Source organism: Megalobrama amblycephala, linkage group LG5 (genome assembly GCF_018812025.1).
Source record: "Megalobrama amblycephala isolate DHTTF-2021 linkage group LG5, ASM1881202v1, whole genome shotgun sequence".
NCBI lineage: Eukaryota > Metazoa > Chordata > Actinopteri > Cypriniformes > Xenocyprididae > Megalobrama > Megalobrama amblycephala.
This window is the reverse complement of record NC_063048.1, coordinates 27,873,128-27,900,052: the sequence shown is the minus strand read 5'-3', so window position 1 is coordinate 27,900,052 and position 26,925 is coordinate 27,873,128. Positions and strand designations below refer to the sequence as shown.

General features: G+C 35.5%; 1 long non-coding RNA gene and 1 gene segment (V, D, J or C); one reads left to right on the top strand and one right to left on the bottom strand.

Annotated features, from left to right (window-relative positions):
* Positions 1-5,913: 5,913 nt before the first annotated feature.
* Positions 5,914-7,942, bottom strand: LOC125268952. The segment is given in 2 exon segments: positions 5,914-6,984; positions 7,064-7,942. Coding segments are annotated over 2 exon segments (404 nt in total).
* Positions 7,943-21,192: 13,250 nt separating this feature from the next.
* Positions 21,193-24,937, top strand: LOC125268941. 2 transcript variants are annotated; one of them, XR_007185004.1, is made up of 6 exons: positions 21,193-22,203; positions 22,303-22,393; positions 22,667-22,738; positions 23,178-23,267; positions 24,070-24,184; positions 24,275-24,937. It is a non-coding gene; the product is annotated as an uncharacterized LOC125268941 (long non-coding RNA). The 2 variants fall into 2 exon arrangements; XR_007185005.1 differs by having other exon boundaries at positions 23,153-23,267.
* Positions 24,938-26,925: the final 1,988 nt, after the last annotated feature.

Genomic DNA, 26,925 nt, shown 5'->3' with positions numbered 1-26,925 from the left:
TATTATCCCATCTTGTTTATTTTATAGGCACATAGTTCACAAATTCAAGACTATTAGCTAACTGATAGCTTTTATTTTTGCTGTACACTGTCAGAAAAAAGGTACGGTGCTGTCACTGGGGCTGTACCCTAAGGTACAAAAGTGAAAAGCTACATCTTTGTACCTTACTTACCCCTAAATGGTGCATAGTAGTACCTTAAAGGTACATATTAGTACTTTAAAAGTGCATATTTGTACCTTAAAGGTGTATATTTGTATCTTAAAAGTACATATTAGTACCTTTTTACCTTTGTACCTTAGGGTACAGCCCCAGTGACAGCACCGTACCTTTTTTCTGACAGTGTAGCTAAACTGGTAGAGCATGTGGCACTAGTAATGCCAAGGTCATTGGTTTGATTCCCAGGGAACACAAATAAATTGTTTACCTTTTATAGTCCATCTGTAGTTAATAATTTTTATAGGACTTACTACACTGATCTCCAAACTACTATGAATCAAGTCGTAACATGGCAACAATGATGTAAGTGGTTGGTTATTCTGTAGCCTATAGTATGGTCTTTATGTTCCCTGAGAGGCCCTCTAGTGAATACACTGTTACTGAGCACTAAACATTGTTATAAGCAAGAAATTACTTTTAGTGGTCGCTCTTTGTCTCATATTTTGCAGAAACATGTTCCAGCGTCTCTAAGTAATTAGTTGCATGTGAATTGTTCTATCATCTGAATGAAAATGAAGGCAATGAAAATCTCTAAGCATGTATTATTACGATATTTATTTCCAGTTTACGCCACCACCATTTAAAAAAAATGGGGTAAAAAATTCTACATTTTCAGTTTACTGAATGAATTTACAGACTTGTACCTGAACACTTTATGAAGGTTTTTCTCAAACTGTACATCCTATTCATCCCATGTTTTTGAACACTCTGTGATTATCAAACATAAATAGAACATGTTCATAGTTAATATGATGAACTACACCTAGTGTATCTGTGTGAACTTGAGTGCAAATTACTTCATATCCACCAGATTGGATGCCCAGTTGGTAAAATTAATTGCAAAAACAATGAACTCTCTAGCATCATTTCCCTGCAGAAGGTATTTGGTTTGATATTTTATCCAATACAGTGACAATCATAATTTTTCTTTGTTTTGAGTGTTCTTGGGGCCACTGTATACACTTTTTTGTTAATTTTAATTACTTAAAAAAAAAAAAAAAAAAACATCATTGCACATTAAACAAACTACATTTCAGTCTATACCTTGTGCTCCTAAGAGGCCTCTCTTGGTAACAGCTGGGAGGCCACTATGGCTTTCATGGTCTCGAACTGAAAAGGGGCCCCAAAAACAGTGTACCATTGCCCATTATTAGCTGTTAGTTGTTGAGGTTTAGGTAATGAGATAAATCATCGTGTACTAGCTACGCGAAACTAGAATTTGGAGAAGGGACTAAACTGACGGTTCTGGGTAAGTCTGAATTTTTAAACTCTGAAATACTTAAGTAAACATTCAATAAATTCAAATTCAAAATTTGATTTGTGAAATACAGTAAAATGGGTTATATTGTACATGGCAAGCAAATGAAAAATGGATTGGCAAAAGACGCAAGGACCATATTGGCCACTAAAATTTAGACATATACAAATGACTTTATTTTATATATTTAAAATGTTTATTTAATAATTAAGAATTGTTGGTGTTTTTATTAATAATATATTAATTTCCTATCTATTTTCAATAAGTAAACTGGGGAAAATTTCAGCTAAAATGATTTGAAATAAGCTACATGTTTTGAAAGCATAAAAACTATTTAAAATCGCATACAAACAAAATCATCTAAACATTTAAATGTAGTTTAAACAAAGCAGCTAGATTATGTAAGTTGCTATGTGCATTTGTTTGAATAGATACAGTATTTCATCCACATTCTGTATTAGCATAAATCACTTTTTAGTACAATGATACAAAATATATTACAGTAGCACCTGTATGTTGCCATGGGCAATCAACAATCAAATACAATCATTGTACAAAAAAAAAAAAAAAAAGTAACCAGGCCATGCTGTGAATGATCACTGAGTCGGTTAATAATAACAGTAGTAATAACATAGTAATTATTGTATAATAAACTTCCAGTAACACTTTATGGTAACACTTTATTTTACAGTGTAACTGTTACAAATGTTACATGAAGTTACTATATTAATAACAGTACATTATGCATAGTTACATGCAACTAACCCTAAACCAAACCAAACCAAACCCTAATCTTACCCCTACAGTAAGTACATGTAGTTACTTAATATTACTCAGTACTTAAATGTATAATTACACTGTAACAAAGACACCTTAAAATAAAGTGTAACCCACTTTATTTTACGGTGTCCTTGTTACACATTACATGTAGTTACTATAGTACTACTGTATAAATTATACACAATTTCATGCAACTAACTCTAAACCACACCCTAATCCTAACCCTACATGTAATCATTACTACTCAGTACCTAAATGTACAATTACACTGTAACACGGACACCTTAAAATAAAGTGTAACCAAACTTCCTAACATTGTGCTTTCCTTCTCAAGCTACAAACATCACTCTACCTAAAGTCAAGATCCTTCCACCATCTCCAGGAGAAATATGTTCCCAGAAAGAGAGAGATTCTAATCTAACTTTAGTGTGTGTGGCGACGGGATTTTATCCCGATCATGTGAGTTTGTCTTGGAATGTGAATGGCAAAGAGAGAGCGGACAGTGTATCAACTGACTCCACAGCCCAACAGGACAATACGACATTACTGTACCATATCAGCAGCAGAATGAAAGTTTCTAAAGAAAAGTGGTTGGACCCCAGCAATAAATTCACCTGTATTGTTCGATTCTACAACGGAGAAGACTATGTCAATGTCACAAACACCATAAAGGGTCAAAAAGGTTTGTGAAAATGCAACAAATCTATATAAACAGGTTATTAGTCTGTAATGCTTGGATATAATTGCAAAAAATGGAAAGGAAAGCTCTGTGAAATATCTAGCATAATTCCTTTGCAGATTGCACTTCGTTTGATATCTTTATCCATTGCAGTGAAATTGCTAATGTTTCCTAAGTGCTCAAATAATTTTTCAGGCCACTGTATATTCAAAGTTTAGACTATACGAGACAACATAGATTGCTGATATTTAATTGTTTGACAGTCATTGTATTTATGACTTTAATGTGATGTATCAGCCATGTTTTTATATTGGTGCTTTTAGAGAAGCCAAAGGGATTGAAACTGCTTGGCTTTGGCTACATCCTGTTCCTCAGCAAGAGCCTGCTCTATGCGCTGATTGTGTCTGGTGTTGTGTGGAAACTCAAGGTAATCCCTGAAAACCATAATGCACATATCGCACATCAAATATGCATACAGAATATCTAGATGATTTAGGGTACGTTTACACGACAATGGTGTTTTTTCCTTTGCATTTTTAACGTACAGACAACAACGTTGTCAAAACCAAGCCTGTTCACATTTTTGTAGTTTATACAGAGACAATAATTGTATTGTTTTTAAAAACTTTGAAACCTGTTTTCAAGAGTTTGCATTTTCAGGCACCCAAAATGACCAAAATGGCAAATGAACGACCAAAACACATAAAAAGTGTTCAGTTTTTAGTTGAAAACAGTGTCGTGTAAACAGCCCCATACGTTGATAGATAAGTGTGATCGCATAAGTTAATATGAATTTATTTCCCCGCAGTTTTCAATGAAGATGAAACCATTTCCCGAGGACTGACTATGATCTCGTCCAAAAACGTTCTCCTTGAGAGGCCAGAAATGTCTTTTTTAAAAATATATTTACGAAATGTGTACGATTTCTGTGTATTTTATATTTTAGTAGATTTGTGTAGTTTTGCATGACTTCAAATTATACATAATATGATTTTCTCCTTTTGAATAATAAAATTTTACAAATGCCTCCCAAAAGCTGAACACGTTTTTGCTTGTTAAGCACATTTTAATGCATGTAAGTGACTAGTTAGCCTGAAACTTTAATCAGGAATGAACAACTTACAATGAGAAACAAATTAGGTAGAATATAAAAGAAGTTTTGGAGTCTACTTTCTGCTATGATTAAAACATCCTGTATTTATTTTTTTGAGGCCTTTGATTACAAGAAACAGAATATTTGCAAATGTCTTGTGCAGTGGAAAATATGCACTTTTGGAAAGTGTGGGTTGTTATCTCAGTTATGTAAGAATCTTCCACTGCAATAAGAAAAATAAAACTTTATATGACTTGTGATCTTTATATTTCTCATAATGTGAGCTCTATGACTCGTGACCTCTATATTTCTCATAATGTGAGCTCTAAAGCTTTTCTAAAATTCCAGGAACAAGGCATATCAAAAGTACTGAGAACAATGACTGCAACTGAAAAAAACAGCATACACTTTATTTCAGTGGACCACTTTTGATGCTTTCTTCTAACTATAAGTACTTTGCAACTACATGTCAACTAATTCTCAATAGAGTATCATCAGACTGTTAAGGGTTAGTAGAGTAAGTTGACATGCAGTAGCAAACTTATAGTCAGTAGAATGTCTGTTGGGGAACCATCAAAATAATAGTGTTAGCAAATATTAAGCAAATAGCCTACTAATACTCAAATTAGAGTTAGTTGACATGTAGTTGCAATGTTACAGTAGTCGTAATATTTGTGTTTTTTTCTCCCCTTTAAGAATGTGAATACAACATGAATTGTTCTAGTTTGAAGGATGTATAGATGAGTTTAAGCATCAGGCTGCTGTAGTTGAAAGCAGGATGTGGTGTCAGGTCTTTGCGAGCAGTGTAGAGTGTTGGGGAGGATGTGGTCAGAGCTTTTCATGCTCAATCCTGCATCTTTCACACACCTGCTGCTGCACACAAGCCTCAAAGCTCATACACATCTATAGACTAAACCAAATAAAACAGAAAAGAGCTGTTGGAAACTGGTGCAGAGCTGATTCATTCGAGGAGATGTTTGCAGGTTATTGTTTCAACAGTCTGCACCACACACCCCCACATCTGTATTGTTTTTCTGGAACATGTTTAACTCATGCATCATGATTCAGTTGCTCAGTCTGAGTAATTTGCAACAACAACACATTGAAATGTTTTTTAGAAACTGGTGATTTAGAAAGTCTTTTAATAAAGTTTTTATTTGATCATTATGATGAAAATTAACTATTTTTGAATGAATTATATATATAATCATATAATTCATGGACTTTTTAAAAAATTTGTTATTAAGGTAAAATATGTGTTATAATATAAAATTAAAATGAGATAAAAGTACCAATCTGTACCATGTATGTTTCTAAGATTAAAAGGGCCTTTGTCATAAAATAAACTGTTATTTCACAGTGCATTAACTAATGTAAACATACAACTTTTGATCTTATGAACTTTTGATCTTATGTTTTGATGTTTTGATGTTACAAAAATATTATAAAGGCTGAGACTATTAACTAATATAAATAAATGCTGTATTGTTCATTGTTAGTTTGTGTTAACTAATATATATATATATATATATATATATATATATATATATATATATATATATATATATATATATATATACATGCTTTCATTGATGTACACAATGTAGTAGCTGCCAGTTGCATATTTGTGTTTATTTAGTGTATTTTCCTACTGTATTATTTTAGTGTCAAAGACCCCAAATTGAAGCAGCAATACTATAATGTATGACATTTCTGAAAAGTCTATGGCTACATTATGAGGGTTAATGCTTCAATGATATAATTCAAATGGGTTTTGATTAGGTTGGATGAACATATTTAAGGAATTTGGAGAGAAAATATGTTAATAAATTATTTTTTTAATTGATTATTGTTTTACACATTAAATCATGGGGGTCTCTGGGACCCAAAATCAAAAACAGTAAAGTCAATCTCAACACAAGGGTTAGCTTCTTACAGTAGATGATTTTTTTTTACAGGGGGGGAATGTCCCTGAGGCCCTGTTTACAACAGGTATTAAGATGCATTTTGGTCGATCGGATCACAAGTGGATGACATACTCTGGTATTTATAAGTAAATATGGTCTTTGAATTTGTCCACTTTCGACCACTTCTAGAGGTAGTCGAAAAATGCAACAATAATGTTTTCGTAGTGGAAACGCTTACGTGGTCGAATGTGTTTGAACAGCCACAAAAGACCATCTATTCTCCGCCTACTGACCTAATGTGTAAACATTATGAGAAGCACGCTAGCCAGACGGGATTTAAACTTTTTTGGCTGAAGACCAAAGTTTGGTTTGAAGACAAAAAATGTATACCAAGCACAATGCTCTCTCAGCATTCCTCATTTCTAACACTTACCTTGCATTCAGTGTGGTCTTGCAGCTATCGGAGCATGTTTTGTATGTTTTGTCATATTTTTTGTCATTTCTGGTCATTTATTTGTGTGTGACGTGAATTTAATCAATAGATTTGAAAAAGCCCATACATTTACCACCCATAGACCTTCCCCTCAAAGAAATCATAACAGAAGTGATTGAAGGTGGACAAAAGAGATGGATTAAAACACTGGGTGTAAAAAAGGGAACGTGTCTCCCTTATCTACCTGTGATCCGATCGACCAAAACGCATCTTAACACCAGGTGTAAACAGGGCCTAGTTTTTGTACAGCTTCATTGTAGTCTGTCATACTGTGGGGACTGGCTGCACAATACCAAACGGCAGAACCAATATGAGTTACACTCTTGGACTCCAGCAGTATCTGAAGAAGCTCTGGTCTTTTAGATGAAAAATCCCCATGCTTTCTGGATCCACCATTCCTTTACCCAAAGAACTGAACATCAGCTTGAGACCATCTGTTGGGGTCCAGCGGTACCAGTACAGGTTTGGGTTATCAGTGCCTGTGATGGAGCAGTTGACTTCAAGTGGTACACCAGGTAGAACAATAAGCTCCAATGGGTTTTGGTTTACCTGAAGACCTGAGATAAAAAGAATTGAAATGAGCAATTTAAGAGTTAAAACATTTTAAAGCTGTTTTTGAGCAAATCAACAGCTTACACATAGTGGCAGGCCATTGTAATGATACAAAAAAGATAGCAAAATGCAAATGCATCATGAATAGCTGAACTTAGCAAAGTCTCGAGGCTTAAATAAACATGGTGTGCCTCTAGAGGTGGGGTTGGGTTCTGTAGTTTAGTGGATAAAGATCTAGGTTGGTCTAAGGGAAATCCATCTACTATCAACACTTGACTTGAGAAAGATACTTAACCTCAGGTTGGTCAAGGGGGATGTTCATGTATAAAGTGTACTATACTGTAAGTCACTTTGTATGTACCTTTTTTATACAACGTGAAAATCACTTTACTATCACTTTGAGTGACTTTTTTACTCATTAAGGTAAAAAATAGACAGTGAGAGTGTTACTTGCTCACTGTACTGCCATTTAAACGAGGTGAATTTAGAGTAAGACTGAAGTGAGGGCATAATTACAGCCAAGTATGAAAGAATCTTATGTGGACTGAGAAATAACAGCAGAGCATTTTTATATAATAAACTGTGTGGTGATTAGCTCTATATAAAATATTTTAATATTAGTAAATCAGCATTTTGCTAAACTTAGAAATGTGGTTATTAATTCAGTGAGGTAAATAATTCAGAGATAAATGAACACTACAAAACAATTATTGACATGTAATAAGCTGTACTGTAATAAGCAACTGTAACAATGAGTTATGTTCTGATGCATCTACTTTTACCTCATCTAATTAAATATTGTCCAAATATTTAGTTTAAAAAATTCAGATTAATTAAACATTACAATATGATGCCATTTCTTTTTTTGTATTCAGTTTCACAAATGTGGAGAAATTACAAGGGTCAAGTACACAATATATATTACTTGTGGCTCACTGCTTGAAATTGTAAGAAGTTATGCTGTATATTATACTGTAATACTAGACTAATTTGCTACAAGGAACGTTTCCAACTAGGTGTGACAAACTTTTTCTTGTACTGTTTGCAGAAAAAAAAAAAAAAAACATGAAAGAAGCCTCTATACTCTACTACGCCTACTACTCCTCAGCAAAACTTGGCCTTAGTAAGATGGGCGTTGACTTCCTGTTACTTATGCTATGTTTTATAACAACTAAACAACAAATACATGTTGATGTCTAAACAGCATATAAGCAATAAGCATAAATGGTTAATTATACTAATAATAATTAGTTAAAGAACACAAAGCTAGTGTTAATTTTATCAGTGGCCTGAAAAGGAATAGCAGTTACTGGATAGAACTGGTTCCATAAGGTTACGAAAAATCATGTGACACTATGTTTCCTCTAAGTGACTGAGATGTTAAAGCAGCTTGAGGTCTGTGAGCCACTTCCACACCCATACTATTGGTAATGTTATATGTTAGTGCCATCAGCTGGATTCATGTCTTATTGCAGCTCAAATGTATAAAGGCAGTGACTCTGCTACGTGGCTTTGCATTGTTTTTTAATGCATAATTAGTACATATTACTAAATAGTTATTTCATATAAATGATTTTCAGTTACATTTTATAATCATATTTCCAATTTTTTTTAAATTAATTCACTGACTTGCTTAAAGACGCAGAACTAGTGCAACATGTTCCTGGATTGACATCTTTGTTGATCCAGCAACAACATTCCAAGCAACCAATCAGATTTGAGGGACAAGTTTACAGTTTATGTCAAGTTTTGGCTTAGAACCAGGGTTAGGTGCTTCTACATCATTATTCACCTATCAATTCCCTCTGATTTTAGGGATAACTTAGAGGTAGGGTTAGGTTAAGGGGTAGGGATATTAGGATTAAATGTTTGGACCTTACTAAGGATGCGCCTTAGTTTATGAAATTGCTTGTGATGTTCCTCATTTATAAATATATTTGGATAAAAGCAAATTTATGCATGTACTTATATTTATTTTCCTGTCACATTGTTTGTATAGGCTGGTCACATACATAATACAGTACACTGCAAAGTCATATTATGGAATGTTATGAAGTTAAAGAAGTTATGATGTGTCATCTAATTTTTTATAGGTTTTTGTACAGCAGCACAGTGAGTCTGTGTCACTGTGCTCACTCACTGCACAGAAATACACACCACTGTCGTCAGGTTCCAGCTTTTTTACTGTGAAAGTTCCACTTTCAGCTACAGTCTTACTGGCTGAGTATTTCTCTTTAGAAAAGTCACCCAAGTCTGGCTTGTTGTTTGTCGTTATGAATGCAATGAGTTGCATTGTCTCTCCCTGCTTTTGTCTAAACCAATACATGTAGATCAAGGTAGCACCCTTAGTATGACTGCAGTTCATTTGTGCAGATTCACCCTGTTGAGCCCATAATATTGGACTCTGTGTAACAGCACTGGCTTCTGCAAAATAATTGAAAAGATTAAAAATAATAATTAAATATTATTTAAATATTTCATGTTTAATATTAAATCCAGAACAATGATATAGGAACAGATATTTTACCTAAAGTATGCTGTAGATGCAGAATGATCAGTGTAAAGAGTATAATCATGTTAGTTCTCAGGCTAGATTAGAAATGTCAGAATGAAAAATACAGAAGAAAGTCACGAGTGCTTTAATGGGATGGGACAGAATGTGACATCACTATGACATCACTCTGCTTTTATATAATAGTAATTAATGTCAGATTAAAGCATAGTGGGGGATAATTGGAATCAGCAGTTGAAATAGTTTTGAAAAATTCTGATTGGCTATTAGAATAGAAATACGTCTTGTTTAGGTAACATCCTAAACTGTAAAACGACCATAAAAACAGCTTTACAGTTCAAATAGGCTAATACTAGCTTTGACAAAAACAAAACATTTTATTAAATGGTAAACCTCAAATTTTGGCCTAATGATTATGTAAGTTATAATTGGTCTGAACAAAAACGGCAGACATGCTGAATGAAAATGCAAGTTCACTCTTTCAGGTGGCACTTATGGAAAAGCAGAAATACAGCGGTCAATGTGGTTACCCATGTACACAAAGCAGTGCTTAACACTACTTCGCATTCTAGATGGTCCTTGCATTTACATCTGCAATATTTTTTTTTGTGTGTGTTTTCTCATCTATAATATGTTTCCTGTCAAATGTTAAAATGTCTTTAAGATGTTTATTATTAATAATGCATGTAAAACTGCTTTTTTGAGATGCTCATCAGACGTTTATACACAAAAGTTTAAGCACTCTTTAGCAGACATCTATCTGGGAATGGCCTATTTCAATGTCAGAATGTTGAATTCCGCCAAAAGGTGATGAGTTTGCAGGTTAAGGCTTTGTAATGATATTTACTGTGAATCCAGTTGCGTTTAAATGTATCTTACACATAGAGGCAGTCGTCATAGTGATAGAGCAAAACAAGCAAACAAACAAATAATCAATCATGAATAGCAGAAAATAGTAGAGTTTTAAATAAACATGTTGAGCTAGATGGGAGTTGGGTGGTTTAGCTTAGTGGTTAAAAATCTTGTTTGAAACCATATCTATAGAAGGTCCTCACCACACAAGGGGAAAAACATGAACTAAAAGCATGGCACCCTTGAGAAAAGGGTGTATTTTGTGTATTAACACACACACACACACACACACACACACACACACACACACACACACACACACACACACACACACACACACACACACAGTGCTTCCTGCTTCTTTGATAAAAAGGGTCCAAAAGGGGAGCAGCGCATCCTGAGCGGTATTAATTATCCTTCAGAATGAGCTACAACCTGTATTGCAATAAAGTATAGTCTCACAGTGCTTTCCCACATATTCTGCTATTCTAACTGTGCTTATTTCTACTGTTGGTGTAAGCAGCAGTGCGTGATAATAGACAAGAAATGTATACTTTTACACCAACTTGCTGATAACATTCTTTAGTCATTAGGCAATCCTACAGCCATTGTAATCCCACTTAACGTTCCAAGCAACCAATCAGATTTGAGGGACAAGTTTACAGTTTATGTCAAGTTTTGGCTTAGAACCAGGGTTAGGTGCTTCTACATCATTATTCACCTATCAATTCCCTCTGATTTTAGGGATAACTTAGATGTAGGATTAGGTTTAGGGGTAGGGATATTAGGATTAAATGTTTGGACCTTACTAAGGATGCGCCTTAGTTTATGAAATTGCTTGTGATGTTCCTCATTTATAAATATATTTGGATAAAAGCAAATTTATGCATGTACTTATATTTATTTTCCTGTCACATTGTTTGTATAGGCTGGTCACATACATAATACAGTACACTGCAAAGTCATATTATGGAATGTTATGAAGTTAAAGAAGTTATGATGTGTCATCTAATTTTTTATAGGTTTTTGTACAGCAGCACAGTGAGTCTGTGTCACTGTGCTCACTCACTGCACAGAAATACACACCACTGTCGTCAGGTTCCAGCTTTTTTACTGTGAAAGTTCCACTTTCAGCTACAGTCTTACTGGCTGAGTATTTCTCATCAGAAAAGTCACCCAAGTCTGGCTTGTTGCTTGTCGTTATGAATGCAATGAGTTGCATTGTCTCTCCCTGCTTTTGTCTAAACCAATACATGTAGATATAGTTAGCATCCTTAGTATGACTGCAGTTCATTTGTGCAGATTCACCCTGTTGAGCCCATAATATTGGACTCTGTGTAACATCACTGGCTTCTGAAAAATAATTGAAAAGATTAAAAATAATTTTAACATTAAATAATATATTATTTAATATTTCATGTTTAATATTAAATCCAGAACAAAGATATAGGATCAGATATTTTACCTAAAGTATGCTGTAGATGCAGAATGATCAGTGTAAAGAGTATAATCATGTTAGTTCTCAGGCTAGATTAGAAATGTCAGAATGAAAAATACAGAAGAAAGTCACGAGTGCTTTAATGGGATGGGACAGAATGTGACATCACTATGACATCACTCTGCTTTTATATAATAGTAATTAATGTCAGATTAAAGCATAGTGGGGGATAATTGGAATCAGCAGTTGAAATAGTTTTGAAAAATTCTGATTGGCCTATTAGAATAGAAATACGTCTTGTTTAGGTAACATCCTAAACTGTAAAACGACCATAAAAACAGCTTTACAGTTCAAATAGGCTAATACTAGCTTTGACAAAAACAAAACATTGTATTAAATGGTAAACCTCAAATTTTGGCCTAATGATTATGTAAGTTATAATTGGTCTGAACAAAAACGGCAGACATGCTGAATGAAAATGCAAGTTCACTCTTTCAGGTGGCACTTATGGAAAAGCAGAAATACAGCGGCCAATGTGGTTACCCATGTACACAAAGCAGTGCTTAACACTACTTCGCATTCTAGATGGTCCTTGCATTTACATCTGCAATATTTTTTTTTGTGTGTGTTTTCTCATCTATAATATGTTTCCTGTCAAATGTTAAAATGTCTTTAAGATGTTTATTATTAATAATGCATGTAAAACTGCTTTTTTGAGATGCTCATCAGACGTTTATACACAAAAGTTGTTTTCCAGGTTAAGCACTCTTTAGCAGACATCAATCTGGGAATGGCCTATTTCAATGTCAGAATGGTGAATTCCGCCGAAAGGTGATGAGTTTGCAGGTTAAGGCTTTTGTAATGATATTTCCTGTGCATCCAGTTGCGTTTAAATGTATCTTACACATAGAGGCAGTCGTCATAGTGATAGCAAACAAGCAAACAAACAAATAATCAAACAAATAAAGCAAACAAAAAAACAAGCAAACAAAGAAATAATCAATCATGAATAGCAGAAAATAGTAGAGTTTAAATAAACGTGTTGAGCTAGATGGGAGTCGGGCGGTTTAGCTTAGTGGTTAAAAATCTTGTTTGAAACCATATCTATAGAAGGTCCTCACCACACAAGGGGAAAAACATGAACTAAAAGCATTGCACCCTTGAGAAAAGGGTGTATTTTGTGTATTAACACACACACACACACACACACACACACACACACACACACACACAGTGCTTCCTGCTTCTTTGATAAAAAGGGTCCAAAAGGGGAGCAGCGCATCCTGAGCGGCACTAAATGTCCTTCAGAATGAGCTACCACCTGTATTGCAATAAAGTATAGTCTCACAATGCTTTCCCACATATTCTGCTATTCTAACTGTGCTTATTTCTACTGTTATAGTATAATAATAATAATAATAAAACAACACTAATCCTTGCATCACCAAAAGTTTATATGTGTATTATTTTATTTGACTGTCAAATAACAACTCCCGGCCATAAAAGGGCCACACTAACAAGGCTAAAGACCACAGTAACATCCTTTGCTAGTGTATGATAATAGACAAGAAATGTATACTTTTACACCAACTTGCTGATAACATTTCTTTAGTCATTAGGCAATCCTACAACCACTGTAATCCCGCGTAGAAGGCAACTTTCTCAGGACCTTGCGCACTGTTCCCTAAAAGTTCTCAAAAGGTGGCGAAAATTCCGAACCTTTACAGAACATTCGGGATGTTCCTAAAACGTCCTCTTTTGGAGTTCAAGTTTCCTTATATGACTTTAGGGGTACGTACCATTTTGGTCATTTTATGGTCAAAAAAGAACGTTACAAAGAGGACATTTGGGACATTAACAGAACGTTCCCACACGGTCCTCTGTTGGTCATTTAATAACGTTCCTGATATGAGTTTAGGGGGACGTTCTATTTTGGTTATTTTATGGTCATGCAAGAATGTTACAAAGAGGACATTTGGGAGATTAACAGAACGTCCTATAGTAATAATCCCCTAAACATTCCCAGAACGTCCTGAATGTTCCCTGAAGGTCCACCAAATAACGTTCCCCAAACCTTAAAAGAACTCCACATCATGAACGTCTCTGGTATTAAGGACGATGTCTAGTAACGTTCTCAGAACGTTACTAGCATTATCATAGGACTACAACAACATGAAAGAAAATACATTCAGAGATCAGTGAATAAGACCACTGTATTATGATGTCAGTGAGGACGTTCTGAGAATGTTCTGGGAACGTAAAATTTCTAGCGGGGTAACCTGTCACCTGGTAACGTTCCCAGAACATTCAGAGACGGCATGTGGAGTTCTTTTAAGGGTTGGGGTATTTGGTGGAGCTTCAGGGAACATTCAGGACATTCTGGGAATGTTTAGGGGACTATTACTATAGGACGTTCTGTTAACTTCCCAAATGTCCTCTTTTTAACATTCTCGCACGACCATAAAATAACCAAAATAGAACGTTCCCCTAAACTCATATCGGGAACGTTATTAAATGACCAACAGAGGACCGTGTGGGAACGTTCTGTTAATGTCCCAAATGTCCTCTTTGTAACGTTCTTTTTTGACCATAAAATAACCAAAATGGTACGTCAAAGAAACTTGAACTGCACTTTCATTACCAAAAGAGAACGTTGTAGGAACGTCCCGAATGTTCTGAATTGTCGTCACCTTTAGAGAACTTTTAGGGAACGTTGTGCAAGGTCCTGAGAACGTCGCCTTCTACGTGGGCAGTTGCCGCACATTCAAATACGATTTTTAAGAAAAGAAAGAAAAAAGAAAAAGAAAAAGAAAAAAAACCTGGGGAAAATAATGTTCACATAGGGCACTATTAACAGGACTATATGCATGAAACCTAAATAAAGCACATAAACAGTACCGGAGATTATTGCCACATACTTTGTGTTGTTGTTCCAACCGCGATATCTGAGGAATAGGTACAGAAACTGTTTCTAAAATAGAATCGTTGCGTGTCGCCGCCGCGGCTGGTTAGGACAAATTGACATGTCCATCGCGTCGCGTCTGGTTAAGACATGAGGTAAAGAGCGCTTCCTTTAAAATCGCTGTCAGTTCGGCGTGAACTCGAGTGCGAAAACTCCCGTTTTAATCAATGAATCATTTATTTACATTGTGTCTCCGCTTTGTTTGGTATAATGAGAAGATTTGTACAAGTGCCAAACCTACATTTGCGTTAAATATAAACTAATTCGGCGTTTTGAGAGCTACTGAGCGGATTCTAACTACCGGTAACTCTAACACCTCTGATTGGTCATTATTTTCACCAGAAATCCTTGTGATTGGCTAGAACGTAAACACATTGGCAGCGTCGTAGAAAAGACACGAATATAACATCCAGCTCGCTTTAATTTACTTTTCTGTTTTATTTAAGAATACAAATTATATGTTAGGCTATACACATAGTAATATAACTCAAATAAAGTAGTTGCATTGACTTGAACAAGCAGCCAAGGTATGGCAGTCGCCATACCCTGCAATACCCAATTAACGCACCTGCCTGCAGCGGTCAACCGAAGCTTTCACCTGCACACCCACTGAAGCTAAGTTTGAGGCCGGTCTATATCTGGATGGGAGACCTCCTGGTAGACCGGGTAGCTGCTGGAAGAGGTGTTAGGGAGGCCAGCGGGTCTGATCAACCTGTGGCCTGAGTGGGTCCTAATGCCCAGTACAGTCGCAATAAGCTGTACTGTATAAAGGGTTAACATAAACCCCAGAAAATAAGGGGTGTAACCCTGGTGTAAAATAGCCCATACAACACAACACATCACATACCGCCCAACGCCCCAGTACAGTCGCAATAAGCTGTACTGAATAAAGGGTTAAAATAAACCCCAGAAAATAAGGGGTGTAGCCCTGGGGCAAAAATAATCCTTGCAGATAGTTAGTTAGTTTCACATCACACTTATTTTTACTTAATTATAATTATACTTCATTTAGTTTTTACAACTTAGCTCTATTTTTTTTCATTACTATTTTTAATGCTTTTGAAAGAATTGGAATATGCTCATCAAGCCTGCATTTATTTGATCAAAAAGAAAAATAGTAATATTGTGAAATATTATCACTATTTAAAATAATGTTTTTTTTTTTTTTTATATGAATAAACTTTAAAATATTTATTTCTGTGATGCAAAGCTGAATTTTAATCAGCCATTACTCCAGTTTCAGTGTCACACGATCCTTCAGAAATCATTCTAATATGCTGATTTATTATCAGTGTTGGAAACAGTTGTGCTGCTTAATATTTTTTGGAACCTGTGATACGTTTTTTCAGGATTTATTGGTGAATAAAAGATTAAAAACAACATAATTTATTCAAAATAGAAATCTTTTCTCACAATATAAGCCTTTACTCTCACTTGTTAGCAGTTTAACAGTTTTAATCAGTTTTACTGAAGAAAATGATTAATTTTGCTTTCAAATTTGTTTCTGAACAGTACTGTATATTGTTACAAAATGTTTATATTTTGGAAATATTATATATTGTTACAAAATATTTCTAACTGCAGAAAGATTTCAATGCACACCATGTTTTAAATCTATAACCTGTGCAATCTGAACCGCTCCATTAATACATTACACTTGTGATAGGAGAAATTAAGCTATTCAATGCTTATCAAAGCTTCCAGTCATTTGAACCAATTGCTTTGCAAAATGATTTCGAAGCATTTGAAACACCACATGCTGGTGACCTCTGCTGGTCAGAACAGTGTAAATGCAACAAAAACTCCAGCCAAACATGCAGAAAACACCTTTCACAAAAAAATAATACATACATAAATAAATAAAAAAATTAATAATAATAATAATAATAATAATAATAAAACAACACTAATCCTTGCATCACCAAAAGTTTATATGTGTATTATTTTATTTGACTATCAAATAACAACTCCCGGCCATAAAAGGGCCACACTAACGAGGCTAAAGACCACAGTAACATCCTTTGCTAGTATGCCTCATCAGATCGGGGAGTGAGGTTTACCTACCTGTAAGTTTTAAAAAAAGACGGCAGTAGCAAGTAAAGCTAACAGACTTGGCTTTAACGCGATCTACACGGGTTCAAATCCGCCTTTTTCCAAGCTTGCATTTATTTTCAATAAAAATAAAAATAATGGTATAAAAGTGGAAATAAACTGCGAACAAGAGTTTAATAATATTAAAAGTGTTTATTGGGTAGGGTTAGGGGAAGGTGTAGGGAGGAATTTTATTCTCCCAATAAGGCAGCATCCATTTAATAATTTTAATAAATCTAATCATTTATACTCTTTGATATTATTTAAAACTGAAGACTGAAGCTCAGTATCTTCAGTGGTGCAACAGTAGTAAGTAAGACTCAAAGATGTTATTTTTAACGCAATCGACTCGGGTTCGAATCCGCCTTTGGCAGAGTTCGCGTTTATTTTTAATAAAAATGAAAATTATGTTCTAAAAGTGGAAATAAACTGCGAGCAAGTGTTTAATAATATTAAAAGTGTTTATTGGGTAGGTTCATGGGAAGGTGAAGGAAGGGTTTTTATTCTCTCAATTCTCTCATCCATTTAATAATTTTAATAAATATAATCATTTACACTCTATGATATTATTGCATCCTGTTAATGTACAAAACAGTGAACGAAACTGCTGCTTATACAATGCTAAAAATTTTTTTAAAGAAAATAACATTACAATGCCCAGATATCAATTTTAATGGTCAGTTGAGAACCTATGTTTAATGTGATAGTTTCATAATACAATATATTGTTAGTTCCGAGATTCTTTAATTTAGTCAATAAATACAAAGATCGGCATCAGGCAAACGATTTTTCTAGTGGTCTAGTGGCAGAATTTTTGTTAACAGTATCAAAGGTTGCGTGTTCTACTCCGCCCTCGCATACTTTTTTTTTTTTTTTCCTCATTAAAATCAAAGATGTCCATCAATGGTTGTATATCAAGAGCAGGGACATGTTTGTGTGCATTTGTTTTGTGATTTTACTGGAAAAATAGAAAAATAATTATTTTCTGTAAAATTAGTATTTTTTTTTTAAAGTGTAGTTTTCTTGTTTTTCTGACATATGGACTTAATAAATTGTTATCTTAAACAAAATAAGCAAGCTGACATTAAGTACAATGTATATATTTTATTTCAAATATATACAAATGTCTTTTACATAGTTTTTCAAGAGATTGTATGCCCCGTTTTTGAAGAGTGCGCATGTGCGTACGTACTCTAGAACGAGCCTATAACTGAATCAGGAAATAAAGCAAAATAACTGAGAAATATGAGAATTAACCTTCATATGTCATATCTGTAATTTATAGTAAAAAATCTAGTATTAATTCAATCTCAAATTGATTCATTTAAAGAAGTTATCATTCACCAATGTAGCTGAACGTGCGTGTCTTGACTTGCTACTGTTGCTGATTTGTTTAACGACGCATCATACTATGGTAGTGAATCAGCGAGTTACGTTGTTGTACGGGAAATGCACCCCAGAGTGGACTTAAACGTGGATCACCAGCATGGGAGGTGAGAACGCTAAAAAAACTGACCGTCATTTTGTAATTGAACATATAACCGACATTAAGATCTCGTAACTGAACAAAACTGACCGTCATTGAGCTTTTGTAAAAAAAAAACAAATAAAAAAAAAACAACAACAACAAAATCATTCATCTCCTCTCAGAATAAAACATTGTCAATTAAATCTCAAAACCATCCGTCATTAAAATCTTGTAAAGGAAAAAAACTGACAGTCATTTCCCCGCTAGAAAATTTACGTCCCCACTGGTGTTGGTGGCGGTGGCCTAGTAACGTTCCCAGTACGTTCAGATACGGTCACGATGTGGAGTTCTTTAAGGTTTGGGGGACGTTATTTGGTGGACCTTCACAGAACATTCGGGACTTCTAGGGAACCATCTAGGAAAATGTTTTCAGAGGGTCCCTGCTCCCCTTGTCAAAAAATTTAATTGAAAATAAGAGTTAAATTGATTAACTAAAGCTGCTGTTCAAACAAAAACTAACTTTTCTTAAATGTCTTACATGCAGCATAATATCAATGTTTTTGGATCATAATTGACTGAAGCACAGGCCCTACTCTCCAGCACAATGGTAACCTCACAAAACTCAGATAACCGAAACAGAACATTAAACACTAACAGATCTATCTAGATCTCTGCATCTTCACTTATTACAAACCACTCTGACTTTGTATCTTTCATACAAATCTTCTTAATGAGGTGTTGATGTTTTATCAAAATTTATAAATGTTACCGGTACCGAGGTAAGCGCTTGCTTTGGTTGGGCTCCTGACTTGGAATCCCTGATGTTTTGACTTTATATTTATTTTTTCTGGATGTTGTAACTAAAGCACATTATTTTGTTACAAAAAATAATAATAAAAAAAAATGTGAGAAAAAAATCTGATCAAATGTATTTGGTTGCTCGTTGTTGGTGATTTTATCGTCATGCAATGGCCTTATTTATTGATCTCTGAATATTTTGTTTATTTATTGTTGTAGTCCTATAATACTTTAAATCCTGTCTTTGATATTTTGAAAGTTTTTATCATTGTGCAGAAATTATTCAAACAGCATCATGTAGATTCACACAGACATCAAGATTCTGCGTATGAACAATGGTGACAATTTTCAGATAAACAAATTAACTCTCTGAGCATCACAATACAAGCTACTAAAGTCACAAAAAAGATGTTTGTTTAGGCCGTGTGTCCACCAAAGCGTTTTTTCCAGCTGCTAGCGTACTTTTTCAATTGTTTTCAATGGGAACACCGCGTTTTTTAAACGCCAGGAGCGTAATGAGGCGCTGAGCGTCTTTTTCACGCTCAAGCGCTGAGAGCTCGGCGTTTTTTACTGGTCGCCTCGAGTTGAAGAATGTTCAACTTGCTGCCTCCATCACTGTCACTTTTTATTCAGCCGTCCAATCAGAGTGGAGGAGGGACGGGACAAATACTACACCGAACAACTGTCCCAACATTTTTGCTGTACAGCGACATCAACAAACAGAGAACGATACAAAATGGATGAGAAATTAATATTGCTGGTCTCCGAACATACACATTGTGTCAACATTTTAGTCTAAACAAATTACCTGCAAAATAAGTTATAAGTAACAATGCCCCATATATTCCATATCATAGCAACAAAGTTGTTGGTGTTCATATGTTGATTCATGATATCTGTGTGAGTCTAAAAGACACTGCTCAAACCTCAAAAATCTAACCATTAGCCTAATTAATGCAAAATTAACAGTTAATACACTAATAGTTTAGACTCTGGTGATGATCAGCGAATCAGGACACTCCCTGATAAATGAATCGTCATCACTAAATAACCCAATTCATCTGATCAAAATTTCTCTTGTATTTTTTGCTATAAATATCCAATGTTTAAATGTCAAAAATCAAGAGTCTATCTAAAGCAAACGCTCACCTCCATAACGGTGACTTCAAACTTTATCTTTTTCTATAAAACACCCACACAGAAGGCAAAGTTCTCGTGACCTTGCGCAACTTTGCCTAAAAGTTCTAAAAGTGACGAAAATTCTGAACCTTTACAGAACATTTGGGTCATAAAACGTCCTCTTTTGGAAGTGAAAGTGCTGCAGTTCAAGGTTTCTTATATGAATTTAGGGGGACATTCCAATTTGGTTAATTTTATGGTCACATAAGAATGTTACAAAGAGGACATTTGGGACATTAACAGAACGTTCCCACACGGTCCTCTGTTGGTCATTTAATAACGTTCCCGATATGAGTTTAGGGGGACGTTCTATTTTGGTTATTTTATGGTCACGTGAGAACGTTACAAAAAGGACATTTGGGAAGTTAACAGAATGTCCTATAGTAATAGTCCCCTAAACATTCCCAGAATGTCCTGAATGTTCCCTGAAGGTCCACCCAATAACGTCCCCCAAACCTTAAAATAACTCCACTTCGCGACCGTCTCTGAACGTACTGGGAACGTGAATATTCCAGGAAAGCTGGATGTAACTAAGTCCAGCGTAGATCTTACACCCAACTTTTTTACTTCCAGCTGGTGCAACCGGCCCCTGGAGTACCACCTGCCCTGCACATTTTGTATGTCTCCCTATTTCTGACACACCCATTTCAGGTCTTGCTGTCTCTACTAATCAGCACATGAGTTGAATCAGGTGATAGATGAGGGAGACATGTGCAGGGCTGGGGGTCCTTCAGGACAGGTTTGAGAACCACTGTTGTAGTCAATATGCTATTTGACCAGGAGACAATGCAAATGCTGTAATATAATGATGATAATGAAAAGTGTCATGCCGCAATGCATTCTGGGAACAATAGTACAAAACTCCCAGCATGCATCACAGCATGAATAAAATATGCAGTTGAATTTCCTACACTCTCAGAAATAAAGGTACAGTGAGGGTACAATTAAGTACTTTAAGGTACAAATTTCACAAATGTGCCAGCAAAGGAACAAACATGTATCCAGCTGAGTACCAAAAAGTACCTTTCCAAAGAAAAGGGGTACACAATGAAATATGCATGGTGAAAGGTACATATATGTACCCTTTGAAAAGGTACATTGTCATATAAAGTAATAGTTAAGGTACAACATTCACAAATGTACCATTAAAGGTCCTATCGTGTTCCCATGGGGTACTTAGAAGTACCTTTTGGGTACACATCCTGTAGGGTACAAAAAAGTACCTTATTCAAGTCAAAGGGTACACTTCCTGTGGGGTACTAAGAAGTACTTTTCAAGTTACAGGGTACACAATACTCTGGGGTAGCAGCTACTTATGCGTGCCTTTTCTAAGACTGATAGAGCCTTTGTCATAATTTGTAAATGTGGTATGCCTTGGACAGATTGACACAATAAATGTGTTATCTCCTGGGCGGGCAGTTTGTGTTTATGAAAATAAAAACAATACATATATTTCATATGGTAGCACATAAAAAGCTCTATAAATAATGAATAATCATTTATAAAAATAAATATACATTAGGCTATATATATTTCAATTTATTACACGAAATGTTAACGGCTGTTTTTTGTCGGCCAATCACGTCACGCCTCTCGTCTTTTCAAACTGCGGCGGATCGCGCTCTTTTCACTCCGGCCTGGTTTGAGGGGAATCGCGATGCTTTGGACCGTTCCGTAAGTTACGGTAGATAATACTTGTTAAAATGCGTAGTGCTGAAAAAAACGATCATAGAAATAGTTAGCTAACAAATATGTTGTTAATTAGTTGGAAAGTGGCGACGTGCGTCGAGCAGTGTAGCGTTAGCGAAGTGTAGCCAGGCAGAGCGCACGACAAGCTGTCCAGCACACCAGATCATTATAAACAACTAAAAGAGTGCATTATAAGTGAAGGATTTAACGTGGAGCGTTTGCTTTGCTGCATCAGGTACGTTCACAGTGCTCCTGTGATGTGTTTTGCGGTTGACCGAGTGAAATGTTGTCTGTTCTCATCGCATTACTTTCTACGGTATGAATTTTCTTCAAGGACGTTGTCAAGAATTTGATTTGATGTTGACAGAGATGAAGGTTTGACCGATTTCACGTCAAGCACAGGAGGAGAGTGCCGTCAAATCCAGGTAACGTATTTTGTTTTTTGTATAGTAAATGTATTTTTAATGTGAGGATATTTTAGATGACTTTGTTAGGCAATATAATTTGCAATCTATGTTCTGTCTGTCAATCTATCTTATGCCTTGGTTGTTGTCAGCTGGCCTCTAAATTTCTCATGATATAACTTATTAACATGCAGCTTACAACATCATCTGACTGTTTGATAGATATTAGAAATGAATGTATTTTGTTGAGATCAATACTTTGTTCTTAAATTTTTTGTTCTTTGATTTAATCAGCAGTGAAGATGAACATCTAAGGGGACTCCCACAATGGCTTGAGTACTAATGCTGCTCGGATATGCTGTGTGTGTAGGTCTCATTGCATTTCAGTCTTTACTTATTTTCTTCTTTTACATAAAGTTATAAAAAAATAATTCTACTCACCCTCATACTGTTACAAACCTGTGTGAGTTTCTTCTGTTGAACACACAAGAAGACGTTCTGAAGAATGTTGGTAACAGGACACTTGATGCTATCCATTGACTTGGATTTTCGGATTTTTTTCCCAACTATGTAAGTCACAGGCTACCGTCAACTGTCTGGTTACCAGCATTCTTTAAAAATATCTTTTATGTTCAGCAGAAGAAAGAAACTCATGCAGGTTTGGAACATGAGGGGGAGTAACAATAACATTTTCATTTTTTGGTGTAATATCCCTTTAAGATATTTTAATAGACAATGCAAAAGTTGATATATTTGCTGATACTGATATATTTTGAAAAGGTTTCCTCTTTTGGATAAATAACAGATGGAAAGACTGAGGAGTTGAAAGCTGATTCTACCCTGGAAAGGAGTAATTTTCTCTTTTAGAGGGGATGGAAGACCAAGCAGATACTATGTAAGTGTGAAGTCTTTACTTACACGCACATCTCTTGTTTAATTTATCATAACAAATATTCATTAATATGACTTGACATGAAGGAGGACAGATGCAGGTAATTGCACATGTTGATCTCTGACTGTTTAGGTTTCTTTAGTGCAAATCTATGGAGCTGCTGTAAATACATAATAATGGTAATGGTACACATTCAAGTCTTAATGAAAAAAAAAAAAACCTCTTCACCCTTACTAACTTATTTAACCTTAAAAACACATGCATTGAGTGTAAAATGTGGACAGTTTAGTCTTAAAAAAAATAAATAAAATAAACTTCATGGTTGCCATCCTCTGTGGCTGTCTTGTCAGTATTGTAATATTGTGGTTATCACAACAACCCTAGGCCCATAGGCTGCTCTTAATTAGGGCTGCACGATTAATCGCATGCGATTGTCACGCGCATTTCGTCAGTAAAACCGGTTCCCTGATTACCGCTAAATCGCCATCACCTGCTTTCAAATGAAGCGGCATTTAAAAGACAGAACCGTAGATCACTGACAAGCTACGCAATATCGCGTTCATATCGCAGATGAATCGCCTTCGATAATGAACGCGATATTGTGTGGCATGTCAGTGAACTACAGCTCTGTCTATTAAATGCCGCTCCGTTTGAAAGCAGGTGATGGCGATTTAGCGGTAATCAGGGAACCGGCTTTACTGACGAAATGCGCGTGACAATCGCATGCGATTAATCGTGCAGCCCTACTCTTAATCCTACACTTAAACATTTGTTGCATCTCTAATCTGTTTTCATTAATTTTCAGAATAAAAAGTGCTACACAATGATGGTTGTTCTTGCATATCTTCTGCCACCGTTGCCTGGAAGTCGATGCAATGTTAAATCTGAAATTTCATTTCTTTCAATTTAATTTTGTACCGGTAAGTTTTACATGGACCGTTATTTTTGTAATGATGTCTTGATGCATTATAAACTCCTAAAATGTATTAATTTTTTCCCTTATCTCTTAGCGTGGAGCCACTATTGCATCCCTCTGCAGCAGTTTTGAGACCGCATCAAAGACCAGACCACAGCCAATCTACATTGGAAGTTTGAAGAGCACAACATGACAGTACATCATTAAGAGGATTGACAGAGTAACCATTCCTGTGGATGAGGGCCTGACGTGCTGTGGACAATATATTCTAGGTGTGAAACTTGTCCTGTCCACCACAGATTAGTTTGGTCTTTTCTTTCTAAGACTGGAGCATCTAATATTGAAACACCACATTCTCATCGTTTCGCTAGAAAACAACCTCTTCTTCAGCTGTGATCGCGTACAGCCCGTTTAAACACTTCAAAGACTTTTGAAACTGCATTGATTTGGACTTAAAAACGATGGTAACCAATGAACTCCATTGTTAGGAGAAAAATCCAGAAATGTTTTCCTCAAAAAACAAAATTTCTCTCCCACTGAGGAAAGAAAGACATGGATATCTTGGATGGCATTGGGTGAGTAAATTATTAGGAAATTTTCTTTTTGGGGTGAACTAATCCTTTAAGCATACAATGAACACTCACAGTAGCTTTTAGTCAATATAAAGCGTTATGTTATCTTATGTTATGTTCTTACACTGCAGTAAGTAATGCATTCATAAAGTGATTCTCTATTAAAGTTGTTTAAATGTGAAAAACTTTGTGGTGTGCCGTCGTTATTCTCTTTCCAGTATTTTAATTTGTACAGTTTAACTTCTTTTAAATCATTGATTGTGGGAAAACAAAACATTGCTTTCTTTTGCTCTCATTCTTTTCTATTTATCAAGGACATTTTTGCCACTTTATAGGTACAATGGCATCGTCGCTGGGGTGGTACCCCTAACGAGAACAAATTGGTACCATCTAATGGGGTACATTTTTGTACCAGTGGATTAAGGTACAAATGTATTGCTAAGGTACCAAATTGTCTCTCAAAAGGTACAATATAAAAGGGTACCATTGCTGTACCTCGGGGGTACCACCCCAGCGATGAGCCATTTGTACCCTCAAAGGTACATATTTGTACCTAAAAGGCACAAACTGTAGGGGTACTTCTTTGTACCCATTAATATGGTACAAGTTTGTTCCCCTTGGGGGTACTGCCCCAGCGACGGGCATTTGTACCTTTTTTTGGTCTTTTCTGTACCTTTATTTCTGAGAGTGTATTATTTTCTTTAATTCTAACTATTTGCTTTTATTTTTTTTATTTTTGCTGTGGTTTTGTTATCTTTTATAAGTACAACTTCTGTAGATGAATGACAGAAATAAAAGGCAATCTGGTAAATAATATGTTAAGCTGTAATGCTGTTTGTTGAGTTGTTTAATCCTCCTCTGCTGAGACCTGGAGAGATTTAATGCCTTCTTTTATCTTCAGCTGACTTCATCTAAGGCTGTGGCTGAAGTCAGTTGTAGCTCTTGTGTTGCTGTTTGTCCCTTTTTTATGTTCTCTTCTTTCCTTCAGTGATTCTGCTTGTTATTAGGCTTGTTAATGCTAATATGATTCTATAAATAGTATATAAAGATTTTGTGGCTAAGGTCCAGTTCTGGTTTATTTCTTTGCTCTTGGCTGACATATGGTCTGCTTGTGGCTCAGATATGGCAAACAGGAGCAGTCCACACAAATCCCATCATTCAACGCCACATGTGTCCTAGATTATCACACCATGCATGGCAGATATAGGCTGAATCTGGGCCGGCACAAAGTTGCAATCTGGGTTGCTGTTTTTCGGAACCAATGCATGTAGAAATAGGTAGAACCCTTAGTATGACTGCAGTTCATTTGTGCAGATTCACCCTGTGGAAGCCATAATATTGTTGTCTGTGAAACGTCACTGGCTTCTGAAAAATAATAATAAAATTTGTTAGATTTTTTTAAAGGTGCCCTAGAATCAAAATTTGAATTTACCTCGGCATAGTTGAATAACAAGAGTTCAGTACATGGAAAAGACATACATTGAGTTTCAAACCCCATTGCTTTCTCCTTATTGTAAATCTCATTTGTTTAAAAGACTTCCGGAAAACACGCGGATCTCAACATAACACCGACTGTTACGTAACAGTCGGGATCATTAATATGTATGACCCCAATATTTGCATATATGCCAGCCCATGTTCAAGGCATTAGACAAGGAAAGGCAGTATTAACGTCTGGATCTGTGCACAGACAAGGTAAGCAAGCAAGAACAACAGCGAAAAATGGCAGATGGAGCAATAATAACTGACATAATCCATGATAGCATGATATTTTTAGTGATATTTGTAAATTGTCTTTCTAAATGTTTCGTTAGCATGTTGCTAATGTACTTTTAAATGTGGTTAAAGTTACCATCGTTTCTTACTGTATTCACGGAGACAAGAGCCGTCGCTATTTTAATTTTTAAACATGTGCAGTCTGTATAATTCATAAACACAACTTCATTCTTTATAAATATCTCCAACAGTGTAGCATTAGCCGTTAGCCACGGAGCATAGCCTCAAACTCATTCAGAATCAAATGTAAACATCAAAATAAACACTGTACTTACGCGATTAGACATGCTGCATGACGAACATCTTGTAAAGATCCATTTGAGGGTTATATTAGCTGTGTGAACTTTGTAAATGCACTGTAATATAGTCGAGAGCTTGTGTGGCAGGGAGCAGGCGA